The 18,459-nt window shown below is 38.8% G+C and overlaps 2 protein-coding genes across 4 annotated transcripts in view; both read left to right on the forward strand.

Moving 5' to 3' along the window:
- Window positions 1-3,420: 3,420 nt before the first annotated feature.
- On the forward strand, window positions 3,421-10,046 carry LOC116335130 (rho GTPase-activating protein 19-like). The gene is made up of 11 exons (XM_031758740.2): window positions 3,421-3,514; window positions 3,835-4,082; window positions 4,596-4,676; window positions 5,166-5,375; window positions 5,482-5,708; window positions 5,846-5,932; window positions 7,100-7,165; window positions 7,546-7,734; window positions 7,828-7,914; window positions 8,124-8,210; window positions 8,800-10,046. The coding sequence occupies exons 1-11, from the start codon at window positions 3,462-3,464 to the stop codon at window positions 8,803-8,805; spliced, it is 1,341 nt and encodes a 446-aa protein (XP_031614600.1). The 5' UTR covers window positions 3,421-3,461; the 3' UTR covers window positions 8,806-10,046.
- Window positions 10,047-15,608: 5,562 nt separating this feature from the next.
- slit1a (slit homolog 1a (Drosophila)) overlaps window positions 15,609-18,459 on the forward strand; it is an 83,539-nt gene continuing 80,688 nt past the window's right edge. For 2 of the 3 annotated variants that reach the window (XR_005615359.1, XM_039621779.1), the window contains exon 1: window positions 15,609-16,361. Coding sequence is in view for 2 of the 3 variants with exons in the window: in XM_039621779.1 (XP_039477713.1) it covers window positions 16,153-16,361 (209 nt within the window). In the remaining variant the exon portion in view is untranslated. The remainder of the gene's footprint in view (window positions 16,362-18,459) is intronic. The other variant, XM_031758756.2, reaches the window with a different exon arrangement.

The following is an 18,459-nucleotide window of genomic DNA, read 5'->3' on the forward strand; positions in this document are numbered from 1 at the left end:
AGTGTACTATCAAAAATCATTTCAGAATGTTGAATTATCAAGACTCTCTCTGTTCTGCTTTTCAGGTGCAGTCGTGGTGGCTTTTTTTGTTTGCAACTTTCCTGATATCGCCTCATCACTTATGCAGGTTTACGTGGTTGTGTGGTCCGACACGGTCCTTTCCATTTACACAATCTTGAAATCGTATTTGTCCCTCCCACTGTGGTATATCAACGGTGCTTTGGACCCCCTGTTGTTCTGTATTTCCTCCCGCACATTTCGCAGGGCGTGCTGGAGAACCCTGGGTAAGCTCAGACCTCACTGCTACTGGACATATGGGCTCATGTCTTGGCTGAGACAGAGGTCTACAGAAGAAGCAAACGTGACAGCCAGAGAGAGGATTGATGGTAAATTCTGTGAAGAAAAATGTGAAAAGAAATTTCAATATAGTGGCTAAAAATCAGATCAGAGGAATGGATGTGATGGTGATAAACATGAAAGCCTCTTTTCAGTATGAGCTGCACTGATAAGCACTCTGAATTCTGTGCTATACTCTTTCATGCTATTGTATCACTGCGTCCTTTCATTTTTTTCTCTTGTTCAAGGTTTTCTAAGTCTTTTTGTAGATATGGTAAAATGTTTGACTCTTTCTACAGTACATGTGGAATTCACATTTTCAGAGTCCTTTTCGTGTAGCTACAGAAGAAAATGATTTTACAGCAACTGGTGTAAAGCTCACGTTGTGGTGTGCAGTCTTACATTTGTGTATAAAATTAGAACACAGCATTTGCAAAGGATTACCAAACACGATATTTATGAGTCTGTTGTTATAAAGAAGTTTCAAATACATGTTGAATAAGATTAATATTGAAGTTTGTTACAGGTGTGACATATTCATTTTTCAACATGGAGAAGATTCATGCGCTTGTATGCATAGCTGATGCTGCACTTGACTTTAACTGTTTTTTTGGTTTTTTTAAGAAAAGGTAACTCCCTGAATGAGTCATACATGTGCTGCTTTCCGGCATCGCTGATTACACATGATTATGTGTTTTCTTCTCAGAAAACTGTTTAAAACTGGCTTGACTATTCCTACATTTTAAACATAAGTCAATTTGTCTGTAAATTTCACAATACGCAGGATATTTTCAAACTATATTTCAGACCTTTGAGACCCTTGTTGTATGTTTAATGCTTTATAAATATATGTTTTTGTCAAATATGTTTATGTTTTATTCTTTGGAGCACACAAGTCAAGTTTGTGTTGCCAAGACAACCAAACACCAGGAGACCTGGCTTGACTGAGACCTCGCCGATCAGCATTCTATAAATATAGACTCACTGAAGTATAACCTGTGGATGTATTATGTTCCTGGACACAGCATGATGTTGATTTATATGACATTTTAGTGCACAAAGGTTCCATTTAGTCATGATACACTTTTTCTTTGGATTTGGCTGCTTTTTCACTTATTTTCAGTTTAGCCCTTGTACCCGACCATTTTTAGAGGAATGTTTTCTTCTTTGTTAAACCACTTAGTACAGACATATGAATCACAAAAAGGTACCTATATTAAGAGATGAATCAGCGTTGTATCATCAGATAACAGACAACCAAGCAAAGAACTGAATTTAGGTTCTATCTTTAGGCAGATGAGAAAAATACTTTATTTTTATATCAATTTTTAAAAACACACAATTACTTTTTAGTCTTATATTCATTTTTGCATACATACTCCTATACACGTGTATTAGAAGAACAAAATGCCACAGATAATGGCCCAAAAAAATCAGAGAAAGGGTAAGCTATAGAAATAAGTTTTCAATAGTCTTTTAAATTAAACTGGTTTAATAGGATGAAGGAGGCTGTTCCAGAGCTTAGGTGCCAAAACCTCAACGTCTGGTGTTAAAATAACTGGCTACCCCAATCAGATGATTGGAGAGACTGGCTGAAGTTATAAGGTCTCATTAGCTCTGCTATATACACAGGAGCCTGTACACGTAAGGCTTGTATTAACAACAAATTTACTTATTAAGTAGTTAGGAAGTGTACAAAAACTGTGCTGTAAGAGGATTGTTTTTAAAAGTTTCTATTTATTTTTTTAAGAAGTTTGCAAAACTGTGTCCAAAAAAATAAAGCGTATTTGTCCAAATAAATACAGTGTATGCCAAACCTGTAACCTACATACTTTGAATTGCTGTATGTATTTTAGATGTATCAAAATGTTATACTACTTTCCAGGTTTAGTAACTGTATAGTCTTTGATCCATGTTAACATTACAAACATCTGGTTACTCTAACAACAGATGCACAGAAACATAACATCAAATGAACATCAGAAGGACAAAGCCACATATACCCAGATGATTAAGGGGCACTTCTTGCCCCTTAATCGCACACACTTGCAAAAGGCATTAGGTGCATCACAGACTAAAACACTAAATGTGTACAATGCCCCAGCAACCCATCTCTGTCTAAGGATCTTAATAATTTCTGCACCCACCTCAAGAACTCCATCACCTGCTACATCTGCACCAGACTCACCCTTACACCAGGTGAGCTACCCAACACTGTGACCTCAGCAGAAGTGAGGCAGGTCCTGCAGAGGACTGACTCCATAACACTCCATAACACTGCAGGCCCCGACAATATTCCTGGATAGGCACTGACAGATTGTGAACATAAACTGTCAGAGGTGTTGACTGACATCCTGAACACTTCTCTCTCACAGGCAACAGTACAGGCCTGTCTTAAGACTGCCACTATTATTCAAAAAGTCCACAGTGACAGCCCTGAATAACTATTGACCAGTGTTCCTCACACTGACTGTCATGAAGTGTCTTGAAAGAATGGTTATGTCCCATGTAAAGAACTCCACTGATGTCACTGTGGACCTGTACCAGTATGATGCCATCTCATCAGTGGTTCAAATGAACCACTTATTTTTCAGCCCTGAAACACCTGGAAAATAAGGATTTGTATTTATATGTGCTTTTCCTGGATTCCACTACCTTCGACACAATCCACAGACTGTGGTGCAAAAACTCTCAACACTAGGTGTGAGTTCCTCCCTCTGCAAACAGGTCCTGACTTCTTAACCAGCAGGACACAGTTCAAAAATGTAATTTCACATCATTACCATGTGCTCGAATTAAATAAAAATATCTTTAATCCTTGCGTCCTTGAATACATATTCTGTTCAGGAACAGCAAATGATAACTGTTTCCTAATCATGATGTTGCAGTCTATTGTATCATAGCTTGCTGTTTGTTCTGCCAATCAGAACAGTGAGTGATTGGAGACTGTAAATTGCAGCCTGACGCTTGAAATCAGAGTGGCGTTTTTTTTTTTGTTCGTTTGTGTGTGTGTGTGTGTGTGTGTGGGGGGGGGGGGAATACACGTAACCGACGTGACGTGTGTATATCTCGGCCAATCACAAGTCAATGGGCGGGACTAAATATGAACCAGCGGAGGATTCAAAATGAAGATGGCGGCTGAAAATGGTTCCCCAAACAATCACAAACTCGAAAGAAAGTAAGGACTTTTTGATTAATTTGACAAAGATGAACAAGTTACAGTGCTGCTGAGTAAACTATGCGTCCATCAGAGGATGAGTACTAATAAAACAAAACAAAACTCTGTTTTCACTACTTTGCATTGGGACTTGTTTTTTCCCTGTTAGCAATAGCCAGTGGAGCTAAGTTAACCTAGCAACAGTTTATACTAACATAAGCTAACGTTAATTCGATAAATCACGCAAAGTCTTACTTTTAACGCTTTATTCTCGGGCCAGCTCGAAGTTTTATCATTTCAAGATGGACATTAATCTATGGCGTATGTGTTTCCTTTAACAGGGAGACCAAATGCAATGTGTTTATCAGTCAGGAAAAGACGAACCAGCCTGTCATCTTTAACCCGGACTTCTTCGTGGAGCGGCTGAGACATGAACATCCGCAGGCTTTCACGGAGCTGGTACTTAGCAACATCACTCGAATGATAGATCTGCCTGGGGACGAGTTTGCCCAGCTTACTGGAGACTCGGAGCCTAGAGTCCCCTCGTCCAGCGGCTTTCTACGCTCCTTTAACTTCCTGAAACGGAAAGGTTAGGCCAGAAGAGTCTTTGTTATGCACACACGTTAACCGCCTTTGAAACGGTATTTTGAATAAATATGATTTATGTCATGCTTATATTCTTTTGTTATTGATTTCCTGAGGGAGAAAGCGGAGTTGTGTGGAGTTTCTCAGTCATGTAATTTTATTTCTGAGGCTGAAATAATTAAGTAGTTAAGCAATCAGTACATAATTTACCATAAGCAAATATGATAAGATTGCTTGTTCCTGCTTATGGGGAGTTTAGGGGGACATGAAAAAGAAGGCAACATCTAACCCTCACAAATGACAAGCAAGAATAATCCAGTGTTTATTTTGGTTAAGCAAATCATCTCTCCTCTAATTATTCATCAGGTGATGAACAATAAAGACTGAAGACTAAAGTGCTTTTGGTTTTCATCAAGTCATCTTGTAGTTATAATTTGCCTCTATTTTGACTAGAATAGGTCCATTCATACACAAAAAGCCTACAGTCAGCCTTGATGTGTCATTTGATTTCTTGCAGACAAAGGAGTCGTTTTTGGTGCACCATTAACTGAAGAAGGAATCGCACAGATCTATCAGCTCATCGAGTACCTGAATAAAAGTGAGTATTGATTCACATGCTCATATAACGTGACATTAAATAAACTGTATCATCCAGAGTGTTTTGTGATGTTGCACCTTTGCATGTGTCACCTCCAGAGGCAAAGAAATTCTTAACAATATTATTTTTTTGAAACACGATTTAAATAACTGGATTATACTGAATCGTATATGTCAAGCATCACACTTTTTACTTGCTCTGTAACTTAGTTTAAGCATTGAATTGCCATGAGGTCATGGTTTATATCTAGAAAGCAATGATGTCATTCACTGAAAGTGGACACTGGATGAAAATGTTTGAGTCAATAATTTATCTGAAAGCACTTTGCTCTTGCTGACTCCCTCCTTCCATTTACTTCACTCCATCACTCACCTTACTGCTGTGTCTTTGGCTCTCTGTGTCTCCTTCACTCTGTGTCTGCCTACCTAAACACCCTCCACCCTCCCCCTTTCTGGCTGTCTCTCCCCATCTTTCTCTCCCACCCCTCAGACCTTCATGTGGAGGGGCTGTTTCGTGTGCCAGGCCACAGCTTAAGGCAGGCAGCCCTGAGGGAGATGCTGAACACTGGGGCAGAGATAGATCTAGAGACGGGCGATTTCCACCCCAATGATGCCGCAACATTGCTGAAGGCCTACTTGGGAGAGCTTCCAGAGCCTCTGCTGACACACAGACACTATCATGCTCATCTGAAGATTGGAGGTGCTGGTTGGCTCATGCACAGATCCTTGTCATTCAGATTAATGCATGGTCAGGAAAAATATTGCTAACCTCTGCTTTGTAATATTTTTGTGTCACTTGTTTTTAGAGTTGACTCGCTTTGATGATAAAGGGAATAAGACAAATGTGCCAGATAAGGAACGCCAGATCGAGGCGTTTCAGCTCCTGTTTATGCTTCTCCCACCTGCCAACCGGAGCTTGTTGAAGCTGCTGTTGGATTTACTGCACAGCACAGCTCGCAATCAGCACTCCAACAAGATGTCTGCTATCAATTTAGCCAAGATGTTTGCTCCACACATCATCTGGCCCAAAAATGTAAAGACCTTAGGTTCATTTTGTTCTACCTTCCGAAACACTGTTTGCAGTCAAATGAACTCTGACAAATAATAATAATAATAGCTTTTTGTGTTTCTTTGTGACTTCTTCTTCTTCTTCTTTTTTTAATTTTGCAGGTAATGGCAAGTGATCTTCAGGGAGACATAGAAAAACTCAATAATGGCATAGCATTCCTTATTAGACACTCACAAAAACTGTTCAAGGTAAGCTCCCCTGGCGTTGATCACTTATTGCATCAGTGTTGCTTAACTTGTGAAAAAATAAACAAAGTGCTTTTTTTTTTTTTTTTTGCCAATAGAAAAATCAAAATGTAACATTATTTCCTTTTAAAACAAAACCCAGGCAGGTCTTATCAATTAAAGGTTATTAGGTGTCATTTAAACGGGCACCTAGACGGTATCTCACAACCATATGCAATGTATTATAACAATATGTCTTCTCTTTACTTAAATGAAAGTTTCATAATAAGGGCTATTGTCGCCAGGGTTACAAGTACAAACAAATGTGATAGAGAGCAAGAACACAGAAATTATATATATATAAAAGAAAAGTTATAATCATTTAAATGTCCTGCAATCAGCTGCCATCAGGCTCTTTACCTGCAAACATTGTATTTGACAAATTCCTGTCAATATAAAGTTTTGAGTTCAAGCAGGTTTATAGGAAGAAAGAAGTAGGCGGCTGATGTCGCCCTTTTAACTGAGTGTCTGAAGTGTAGGATTTTAAAGGTGTTTGGACAGATAATCATCATCAAACTTAATATTTCTGAAAATTGTTGCCAGTCTTTGACCCACAGCCATGAGCAGATGCTTTGTATCTTTAAGGCCATCTTAAATCTCACTTGCTGTGATGTGTGCTGTGATTGGAATTAAGATCAGGTTTTTTAATTGGTCTATTGAGAAGATTTCATTTATGGGTATTTTTTTTTTTTTTTTTTTTTTTTTTTTTTTTTTTACAGCTGGGTCTTGTTTGGTCTTTGACTAATATGTTCACCTATATCCTACATTCTTGACTAACATTTTTTCCCCATCAAACAAATGGGTTTCCTGGCCTTTTCCATGCTACTGATGCATTTGCTGTTTTCTAGTTTTGTGTGCAGATTTATTTCCCTTTGGATATGCCCAAGTTTTGATTTTATATGCTGTTAATTATTTTTTATCTAACAACTGCTTTATTCAATACTAATTTGATTAAACTACTAAAATGAAACCACAGGCCACTTTAATCAGACCCCTTTATGTAGGATGAATTATTTTATTTCAGTAGAACATAGTTAGCCTTAACGCACTGTGCTTTATGTCTGAATAGCTGTAACATTAGTATATTTAGTTGTTTTCAGAGGCTTTAATTTTCGTCTGTTTTCATTGAAGGCGCCTCCGTATATCAAAGAATATGCCCGCTTGTACTTCACAGGATCAAAAGCTCTTCAGTTAAATGTAAGTATTTTTGTTTTCTATTTCTAACAGAGTTTGTCTTAGTAGGGAAAAAAAGGGAGTTAGTACTGCATTGCATTTAGCAAATTACTGAATCCAGTCACTTCAGTGTTTGGTTGATTTTAGACACTTGGATGTCTAACTCCAGATCCTGGAGAGGCTGATGTCTTCTTCAAGGCGTTTAATAGAATAATTTTCAAACGAGCCTGAAATAAAACTTTTAATTACTGGTTCGGTAGTTAGATTTTAAAGCTGTTTGTTTGTAAACTCTCACTTAGAGCAACAAGAAAATCTGTGCAGTTATCTCTCAAAAAGTGTTTGATTTGTTTTGTTCTATGAAAACAGAAATTTGAATGTTATTTGCTTTGTTCTGACATTTTTAGGATGACTTGACTCTCTGTTCTGGGGCCAAAGAGGGCCCTGTGACTGCAGTGACAGTGGCCTCCCCTTCTCCCTCCATAACAACAGTCACATCTGATACTCAGAGTTACACTGAATCAGCCCTCAGAGAGCTTTACCAGCAAGTCAGCAGCATGCCAGAGTCTGCCAAAAAGAAAAAACTCATCAGACAGGTATAACTCAGTGTAATACTGCTGTGATAAGAAAGACATGCATACACGGTGCTTGGAGAACCAACACCTAAGGTGGTGTATTTTTGTGTGTAGATCGAGAAACAGACACCCTCAGCAGACTCTCGGGCACCATTCAGCAGGAGGCACTGGCGTTCACGCTCTTGGGGTGGAATAATAAAGGTTTGTTGACAGTATTTGTGTGTCTGCATTACCCGTCACATTTCTTGCCAACCTCTTATAGACACAAAGCTTTGCATATATATTTGCATGTGATCCTATTAACCAGTGTTTTAATTAGTCGTACACAAATTTAGCAAATTCAACAAAAACAAAAATCTGTTGAACTTGTTTAATAGTTTTCTTCTTCTTAATTTTCATGTTTCTAACAGAAGAAAGTGTTTGGAAGCCAAATGTTAGCTGAGAAAGAAAATGGCAGACCACAGAATCATCCACCCAGCTGCTCCGCTGATGGACAGGTAAAAGAAGGAACCAGCTGTGCACAAACAAACACAAGTATATTTCAAAATAAGTCTGAGAGGGAGAACCTGTACCTTATTTAACATAAGTTTTGCTGCTGTAAAATATTAGCTAACTGGTCCTGCAGAGTGAAAAAAAGTCTTTAGCCCTTTTTTCTTCTCCCTCCAACTGAGTGACTGCTGCTTTGGATACTAGTGATCAGACAGGAAATAAACTTGGTGCAGGTGATAATCTTTAAAAAAAAAAAAAAAAAAAACTGCTGGTAATAAACCCCTCATAGTAGTAATTACAATGTAGAGTGAAACACTTAAGAAGTAATTCTTTTATTTTAACCATGACCAACTAAAATGTCACACTGAAATTATTGGGCACAGTTTGCTTTTAAAACTGTCATCGGCTACAGCTAGAGAGCAGTTTTCCTCATTACTGTGTTGAACTTTTCTGGCATTTCAGCCATCAGTCTGCGGTTCACCACAGGCGGTGCTTAGATTGTTAATGATGCCTGATGCCTGTGCTCAGCTGAAAGGACTGAACATTACCTAATCGTCTCTCTCTTTCTCTCTTTTTTTTTCCTCTTTCCTCCACCAGGATTAATTGTGTGTGAAAGGATGTGCGCCTCTCAACTTGGGAACCATCAGTCTGACTTTTATGTAAAAGTAATTAAATGATCATCTCGAGTTCTCTGTAAACAGAAGGTGTATTATAAGGTTTTCTTTACATACCATGTTTAGATCATCTTTTTTTGTCTCTGTTTTTTGTCACAAAGTTTTAGACTTTGAGTTAAAGAATCTCAACCTTTTTTTTTTTTATTGACCTCTCTCTTTTTTTTTTCTCAGTTCAGCAGAAATAATTGGAGTGAGAGCGCTGATATGTTCTTTTTTTCTCACTTCACCTTTTTTCAAGAGTTTCGTCTTACTTTCTTGTTCAGTGATGATGCTCCTTATTATGCAGTGTAATTGCACTGGTGAAATTAGGATCCTTAGCTTTGTGATTGAGTGAAACATGTCTGATTTTAATTTGAAAAGCATTATTGTATTTATTTTTCATTGGATTTCTGGATGACTTCCATCAGGATGTCATTAGTATAGGGCATTGGATGGAAAATGTGATACACAGAGTTTCTATTTAAATGTAAAATTGCTTGTAAGTTGTAAGATAATTAGTTAGATTTGGTCACTGAAACCCAAAGTTATTTAAATCCAAAGTGTGCCTTAAAGTGAACATATCCAAAGGTTTTACTTCCCCAGTAGCTTATTTTACGTGTCGATAAAATAAGGGAGATGCTGAGTGAAAGGTCAATGGAGCTTGTGTACTTTATGTCAATATTTGTTTGTTTCACTTTAGCACAAATCCTTCTTGACACTGTGATCCCTTAAGCTACTGCTTCTTTAAACTGTACTTTGGTTTTCTGGGGTTGGTCTTAGATCTTACATCCGGTTTGAATTCTTATGCAGCACCGTATCTGATTTTATAGCTTTATATGATTTATTTTTGTTTGTTTTTTTACCTTTGACGATACTGCAAGATTTTTTTTTAAATCAGTTTTTATTGTTCATATTATATTTATCGTTATTTAGTTTTAGTGAGTGGTTGAATGCAAATGACGATGGATAGTTTACTTGCCTTCTGCTGTAACTGGTAATCCAGGTGTTTTTTCGGGAGAGTTTTGGCTACAACCACTTTTAACCCCACTTTGTTGTCTTACTCCATGAGTGAAACTCGCTTTTCACTGCTGTTACAATTTAACTATAATGTGACAATGTAAACTGGTGAATCTGGTGCTACTGTGAAGCTATGCAACTCAATGTAATTAAAAGACATCAAGCTGCACTCCATATTTGGCTCTTTTTTTCTTTCTTTCTTTTTTTTCTTTTCTTTCTTTTTTTTTTTTTTAATCCCCAAACTTGAGTCATCTAGCATACAGACATGATTGTGAGCGTGCTTTCTAACGATGATTATTTTATTAATCATCACAATTTAGGTACTTCTGCCTGAACCTCTGCAATGCTTTTATTTATTTATTTTTATTTTTTCCTGCCACAAGGTGGTGCCCTTTAGTTGTAAATAATCAGTGAGGTAGAGACTCATGGGTAGAGGTTATCCACTTTTGAGTCACTAGTGTATAAAGGTTGCTGCAGCTGTGTCTGTAGTGTAAGCTCTCAGTATTTATTAAAATACTGAGATATTTAATAAAACAATAATGCTCACCATATACTCGTATTCATATATAAGTAGCTACTTGAAAGATTTCCCCATACTTTAAACTCGTGCTTTTCTAACAGGACATCACAACATCCTGCGTCCTGAAAGTTGTCAATAAAGTACATATGAGTTTTTTTAATTGTACATAACCTGAAAACCTGCATTAAAAGTTTAGGCCAATGATCAATAAATTTAAATAGAAGAAAACAACTTGCGAATGCAGTTATGGGGTGAAAGGTTGAGTAGCAAGAAAATGTTTTTTCCACAACAGCTAAAACTCCACGGGGGTTTTATTTAGCAATGAGCTTGATGACTGTAAAATGACTCACTGGTACTGTAATCAACTTCACATTATATCAAAATATATATGTTTGTGGGTTTGTGAGTGGATGTGATTTTGCTTTGAATGTATGCATTAAAATGCCTTTTAGAGGGAGCTAATTCTGTCCATATTCTAAACTCACTAACCGATCATTTGCGTTAAAAGGAAAACACAATTAAAAGAGACTTTTTTTTATGCCTTTCTGAGGCACAGCTGTGTTAGACAGAAATACAAATGACTGGTCGGAAGCACGCTGTGGAATTTTCTGAATTCTAAATTGGGTTTCTTCATATTTTATTTTCAAGCATGTGCCGGTTTCTTTTTAGTTAACTACATAAGAGCTTCTCGGTAGAAAAGTTTTTTTTTTTTTGTAATTTCAAGTAGTTTTGGGTGAAAGATGTATGAAAATAGCATAAATATGCATAGATGTGGGAACCCCTGTTTAAGGTTATAATTGTCAGTTATTAAAGTGAGTGAAGGATGAACTAATCACAAATAAGCCTGTGTCTGCTAAGATTAAGATATTGTGGTATTGTTTTACACAATTTTAGAGTGAGAATAAAAGAGAGTTGGACAACGCAAAAATTTTATTCCACCCAAAAGGATTGAAGTGTCAAACAACATGTTGTTCATTGAAAAGAAGGTGGTGCAGTTTCCAAAACACTCCTCAATCTTCCTCCAACTCCCACTAGCCATAAGCTCTTTTAAACACACCTAAAATGCTGAAGAAGAGAAGGTGCAAAAATACTTGTTTGCTTTTTTTGTTGTTGTTGTTTTTAAATCTGTAATGTCAACAAATGACAGGTAACAGAAATAATGAAGGCAGGCTGAGATGTAAAAGACAAAACCTATGAGAACTATGCAGGATTGAACACATCACTGCTTTGTGTTTGGGCTGGAGCCAGTGTCACCAGAGTGGATTCAGTTAATTAGCAGCAAATTCTAGCATAGTGTCTGTTAAGGAAAAAAACAAAGCTGAAGCTGCAAAGAAGAGGATTTATTCAGCAACAGGATAATGATCCTAAACACACCTCGAAATCCACAGTGGACTCGAACTCTTGGAACTCTTGGAACTCTTGGCTGACTCCATGAAGCATTTGCAAGTTGTCAAAGAGGGTATTGACCACACACGGTACTAAGCTTTTTGACCTCTGGCTTTTAAAACTGCAAAAATGGAAATAAAACATGTTTATCTTACTTGAAATAGTAAACAATTGATTCATTTTTTTATCCTTTTATACCTTTTGGACTTCCTTTCCTTGGTTGCCTCTTCACAGTAACACAGAATTTGCTCATGGGTGCCTGAGCATATGTAATGCTTCCACATTAATTGGCTTTCCTCATTTTAGTCAGTTCTTGGTAACATCTTCTGTTTTGCAAACTCTGCCAGACTATTGTAATTGCTGCTATGTCGTCCTATGCCTTTGTAAACAGCAGAATTATTCCTTTTGCATATTTGTGTGCATTCCTCTCAAAGCTCTGTGAGAGCGGAGGGATGTTACCACCACCCCCTATTACCACTAAACACCACTGTCTCCTCTTTAATTAACCATTCATTGAAGGAAGCTCTATGCTGCACTGACATTTTTACTGGGACAGATGGAGCTTTTACTGAATTGTTTCGAGTAAGTGCGTACACCTGCATGTGCGCATTCATATGTGCACGTTCGGAACTGGACAAGCATCAAAGCAGACAGATGCACACAAACTCAAATATATCATTACATCATCTGTGACTCTTTATTGTCTTTGTGCCTTTTGTCAGTTAAAGTGAATGGGGGTGTCATGTCTGTGTAATTTGCTGATATTAATGTTAGGAGGGATCCGCTCACCCCAGCAAATCCATCTGTAAAGTTAAAGCACAAACTGCATGGTTCAAGCTGAGCAGAGCTGAGGTGTCTGATATGCGCTATAGTAGAGATTTCAGTATTTTTATATTTTGAAAAGTGTGTTGTTGTCAGCCAAGGAAGAAAGTGTGACGTGTTAATAATGCATAGCAATGATAGTTCTTGACTAATACTTAAAAAAACAACAACAACAAAAAACATGAATACAGACACCAACTCAATCACTTCTTGAGGCATTCTTGTGATAAATGGTGCTAAAAGGCATCTTGTCTTTGTCTTCATTTATTTGAAGTAAAGCACTGCCCATCTCTTGGGAGAACAGCTGATATGCAGTAATAGTGGCCTAAGTATTAATTAATGGTGCTTAATGGTTTATGAAGAGTCTTTAATTAAGTAAATGATCAGTATGCAAAATCAGAGACATGCACAGTGAGGAAGTCTGATCCATGGGAGTTTCACATTTCATTTTAAGTTGTCACCTTTATTTTTTGTAATGCTTTTTTGTAATATAAATGAACCCAGCAATTATGGTCTGAACTCATTAAGATCAGAGCTCGATTTTCTATCAAAATCTAGAATAGTGATTTGCAATTCCATGAAGTCCAAGTCGAAATGCATTTGGAGAGTTTCCTGAAAGCTACAATTACACTGTCAACTGCAGTCAGTCTCTGATATATGTACACACAGTTTTAACTAAGTAAAAAATATTTATTATTAATTCCTGCAAAGGAAATGATTTCCCACATACAGTGGTGTGAAAAAATGTTTCACCTCTTCTTGATTTTCTAGTTTTTTTTGGATATTTGTCACACTTACATGATTCAGATCATCAAACAAATTTTAATATTAGATAAAGATAACCAGAGGAAATGCAAAATGTAGTTTTTAAATAATGATTTCATCGATTAGGGGAGAAACGTTTTCCAAACCTACTTGGTCCTGTGTGAAAAAGTAAATGCCCCTCTAGTTAAATCATAAATTAAATGTGATTAACCACATTTTTAGAAAGCTGAGTTTAGTGTCACTAAACACACTCGGGCCTGATTACTGGCAGATGTGCTGAATCAAGAAATCACTTAAATAATACACCACCATTTTTAAGACTTTGGGACTCCACGGTGAGAACCATTATACACAAATGGAGAAAATTTGGAACAGTGGTAAAACTTCCTAGGAGTGACCAGCCTACCAAATTACTCCAAGAGTACATGGATGACTCATCCAGGAGGTTGGAAAAGAACCCAGAACAGCATTAAAGAACCACAGGGTTCACATGTCTCAGTTAAGGTCAGAGTTCATGATTCAACAATAAGAAAGAGACTGGGCAAAAATGGCATCCATGGGAGAGTTCAAGGAGAAAACCACTGGTGACCAAAAAAACACAAATGCTTGTCTCACATTTTCCAAAAAAACATCTTGATGATTCCCAAGACATCTGGGAAAATATTCTGTAAACCCACAAAACAAAAGCTGAACTTTTGGAAGGTTTGTGTCCCATTACATCTGGCATTAAACTAACACCACATTTCAGAAAAGGAACATCATACCGGTAGTAAAATATGGTGGTGGTAGTGTGATGATCTTTGGCTGTTTTGCTACCTCAGGACCTGGAAGACTTGCTTTAGTAAATAGAACCATGATTTCTGCTTTCTACCAAAACAGCCTGAAGAAAATGTTCGGCCATCTGTTTCTGACCTTAAGCAGAAGCGCATTTGGGTTTTGCAGCAGGGCGATGATCCAAAACACATCACCAAGTCCACCTCTGAATGGGTTAAGAAAAACAAAATGAAGACTTTGGATTGGCCTAGTCAAAGTCCTGACCTGAATCCGATTGAGATGCTGTGGCACGACCTGAAAATTCTGCAAAGATGAGTGGGCCAAAGTTCCTCCACAGTGCTGTAAAAGACTCATTGCCAGTTATCACAAACACTTGATTGCAGTTGTTGCTGCTAAGGGTGGCCCAGCCAGTTGTTGGGTTTAGGGGGCAATCACTTTTTCACACAGGTCCATGTAGATTTGGATTTTTTTCCCCCTTAATAAACAGCCTCAGTTAGAAACTGCATTTTGTGTTTAATTGTGTTGACTTTGTCTAATATTTAAATTTTTTTTGATGATCTGAAACATGTAAGTGTGATAGACATACAAAAAACTAGTAAATCAGGAAGTGGGCAAACACATTTTTCACACCACTGTATGCCACATATTATTGTTTTTGTAAAATGTTCTTTTCTATTTTAAATATTTTTAAAAATTTCTTTTAGCTTTTTGTCCAGTGCATGATCCTGGCATTAAGAGACTGATTGTGTGCCAGTTGCTCTGACAAATTTAAAAAACAGAGCAGGTAAGATTGGGATTCTAGTGGTTTGCCTTTGCATTTGCATATATTAGATTATATTCTCTGTTCCCGTGGCTATGCTGTGTTAAAATATAGTGTTTGATTTACTTTTTATGGCGGTGGTCTGCCTCCCCTGCAGATTCACGATCTGTGGAGGCAGACTGAATATATGTGTGTTTTTTTTATTCCAGTTCCCTGCTGCTGCTGCTTCTGTCTGTGTGGCCACGCTTGATGTACATGTTAAGACCCACACTAACTGATTATTTATTCCGGCTTTTTGCCTCCCCGGACCGAGGTGTTGATTCCTCTCTTCCCTACTGGATACACACACGCACGCATGCACGCACACACACAGACCACTGTCTCCCCACAGCCTCTCCCTTCAGGCAGGGGTTATGCAGTGTCATGCAGGTTAGGTCTCTCTCTCTCCAGGGGTTCGCCTGGAGGCAAACCTGAGAGAAAAGAAGGAGTGGAGTGAGTGAGAAATGAAAAAGAAAGATACTTGGTGTAGATTTGTATTGTGAATAGAGTCAAGGGAATGAAAAGGGGATCTCAGGAATGAGAGTGAGTTCAGGCAGGGTTCTGGAGGGGGTGTTGCATGGGGAGGGAGAGGAGTGGGTGAGGAGAGGAGGGGTAGGGGTGGAGTCGGGGGCTCTGCTATTTGTAGATCCTTGTGATGGATGACTAGTGTGTGTGTGTGTGAGCGAGTGTGTGTGTGTGTGTGTGTGTGCGTGTGTGTGTGTGTAAGAGAGAAAGACTGGCATTTTTTTCTTTCCTCTCTTTGCCTATTCCCTCTCTCTTCAGGCGAGCAGAGCAGAGCGGGACTGAGTGAGAGGAGGACAGAGACGCAGACGTGTGCAGACCAGAGCACACCAACTCCACAAAGACAAGAGAGGAGAAGAGTTTGCAAGGAGAACATAAGAAACAACTGCTTATTTTTCTTTTCTTTTCTTTTTTTTTCTCTTTTACATCTGCAAACTGTGGAGGATATCAAACCAGCATCAAAAGAATTCTACAAGAACAAAAAAGGATTTGTATGGCTTTACAGCAGAGAGGAAAATATTAGCATTTCTCATGTGTAATTTTTTTCTTGTTCATATTCATCAAATATATGAATTTATTCTAGTGGACTTGTAAGGTGTAACAAGACTCTTGGAAGCAGACGTAGAGAGGGGAAGGTGGACACAGAGAAGTAAGGGCTTGTTAAAGAAAAGCAGGTTGTCGTTCTGGTGAATATGGCCATTAGAGAAAGCTGGTTTGAGGCAGGCATGGGTAGGTTGGCCGGGCAGCCACTCTGGATGTGGGTGGCGATGCTCTCTGCCCTGATAGTGGGCAATGCCAGTGGCTGCCCAGCCCTGTGTACCTGCAGCGGAACCACAGTAGACTGCCATGGACTGGGTCTCAAAACCATGCCAAGGAATATCCCCCGCAACACTGAAAGACTGTGAGTATGATCTCTGCTTTAGTTACTTCTCTGTGTGTGTGCATGTCTGTGTGTGTATAAAAGCAGCTTTAATATCTTCGTTTCTTACTGGTTCCCTTCTATTTCCTTGGTACATTGTAGTAGTGCACATGACTTTGCTTAGACTGAAACAGAACAATAGCCCTGCCTGTAAAGCTGCATGTGTGTGTGTGTGTGTGTGTGTGTCAGAGAGAGACTGTGTGTCACTCAGGCAGTCAGTCACTAACTGGCATTCCAGTCAGGTATAAATAGGCATGAGAGACTGGCAAGACCAGAGGCAGATGTGTGCCTTTCACATGTGTCCATAATTTACTTATTTGTTTACACTCGCAGCATGTAGCTTCATTTTTTTCCTCAATTTTGAAGCTAAAATATATTTAAATCCCCTTTTCTCCTCACTTTTTTTCATATAAATGTAGAGTTTAAAAAGTAAAGTCTGACGTGAAGTTTAAGAACAAGGTTTGACATCCAGTCTGCACCACACTGTGTCGCTTTCCTTCTTTTCTTACCTCTATCGCAGTTTTTACTTTTTCCCCTCTCCCCGTTCTCCCGTCTCCCCTTCTCCAGCCCCTCAACGCGCACTCCGCAAATTGTTAAATCATGGAGAAAATTAAGCAAATCGGCTACTTAGGCGAGTCTTGCACTAGTATCACGTAGCTGTCTTGTCAAACGGTGGGAGGATGGGAGACAGCGGGAGAGGTGAGGCGGATGCTGGCTCGCAGAGTGGAGTTTCTCTGTCTTTTCTGACATTCCTCTGAAATATTCATCAGCAAATCAGAAGTGAGGAGTGCAAGGGGAAATAGATTGTTCTATTTCAGCTTTTAGAATATCAGTGCTGAATAAAACATGCTGTGGGAACAGAGGAGAGAAAGCCTGTGGCAGAGGCAGCGTTGGCATAGTGGGAGCCGGCTGCATATTTTATGGTTTTCATATTTAATTTCTAAGAACACCTTCTTTTTTTTTCCCTGCTTCACGCTCTGCATGTTACCAGGTTGCATTTGTACACATGCTAGTTTAACAGTGAACCGGAGAGGAAACATGGTTATTTTGTGGTTTCCTTTTACATGAATGGCCATTCACACTGGAAAGATCCCCTGCCCCTCTGCTCAAGAGTATTTTTGTGTTAAAAGTTGTTTGTTCATTCATAGGTCATGTACAGCTGCACATTTTATCGCCGTAGCATCTCACTCAGGATGTTGCATTTTAAACACAACATACTTAAAGGTCATGTGTAACTTATTCCTGCGTTGTTGCCTTTCCCCCCCCCCCTCTGGTTACGTGTGTGCATGTATAAGCTGTGTGTCTAGGTCATGTTGAGCGGTTCTGCTTAACAATAGAGACAATCCTCTGTGGGTTGTTGTAAAGGGTGATTCATCAAGGTGATTGCACAAATCAACACCAGCCCCACATGATGGTCCCATGTGCATAGCGAGATTTATGTGTATGTATTGGGAAAATGTGTGTTTATCTGAATGAACTTGTGCAGCCACCGCTGGGGTCAAGAATGAGTAATGACTTTGTCAAGTTTATGTAATTGTCCCAGAAGTTTGTTGCCCTCGTCTGTACCAAACGATGCTAACGGACACTTTCTTTTCATCAATTTGAATCATAAAGATTTTAATTGTGTGATGCTCCAGTATATATAACTGCTGAACTTTAATACAAGGGAATGCAGTATTAGTGTTAGGAGGCTAACTGAAAAGGCTAACGTCATACAAAAATCTGCACTTTACCTTGTAAGGCTGGTTTTGTGCTGCATTTGTGTGAATGGGTGTACTTGCTCTCAAGTATACAATACTTTAGTGTGTGTTTGTGTGTATGTGTTAGAGGAGGAGGGGGTTGCTTTTGGGAGAAAGTGTTTGTGCGTGTGTATGTAGGCTGTTGAGACAGACAGCAGAATCCCATTTGCACTTGTCACTGTGGGTTTGGATCAGGTCTGACCCCTGCGCTCCTCAGACCGAAGCCTGTAATGAGACTGTGAGCTCCACGTGTTAAAATCACACCCTGGCGTGTATGGGCCACTGGCCGCTCCCTCCCCCCTCTGCTTTCTCTCTGCATCCATCCTCTCTCGCTGTCTATT

This window comes from Oreochromis aureus, linkage group 13 (genome assembly GCF_013358895.1).
Source record: "Oreochromis aureus strain Israel breed Guangdong linkage group 13, ZZ_aureus, whole genome shotgun sequence".
Lineage (NCBI taxonomy): Eukaryota > Metazoa > Chordata > Actinopteri > Cichliformes > Cichlidae > Oreochromis > Oreochromis aureus.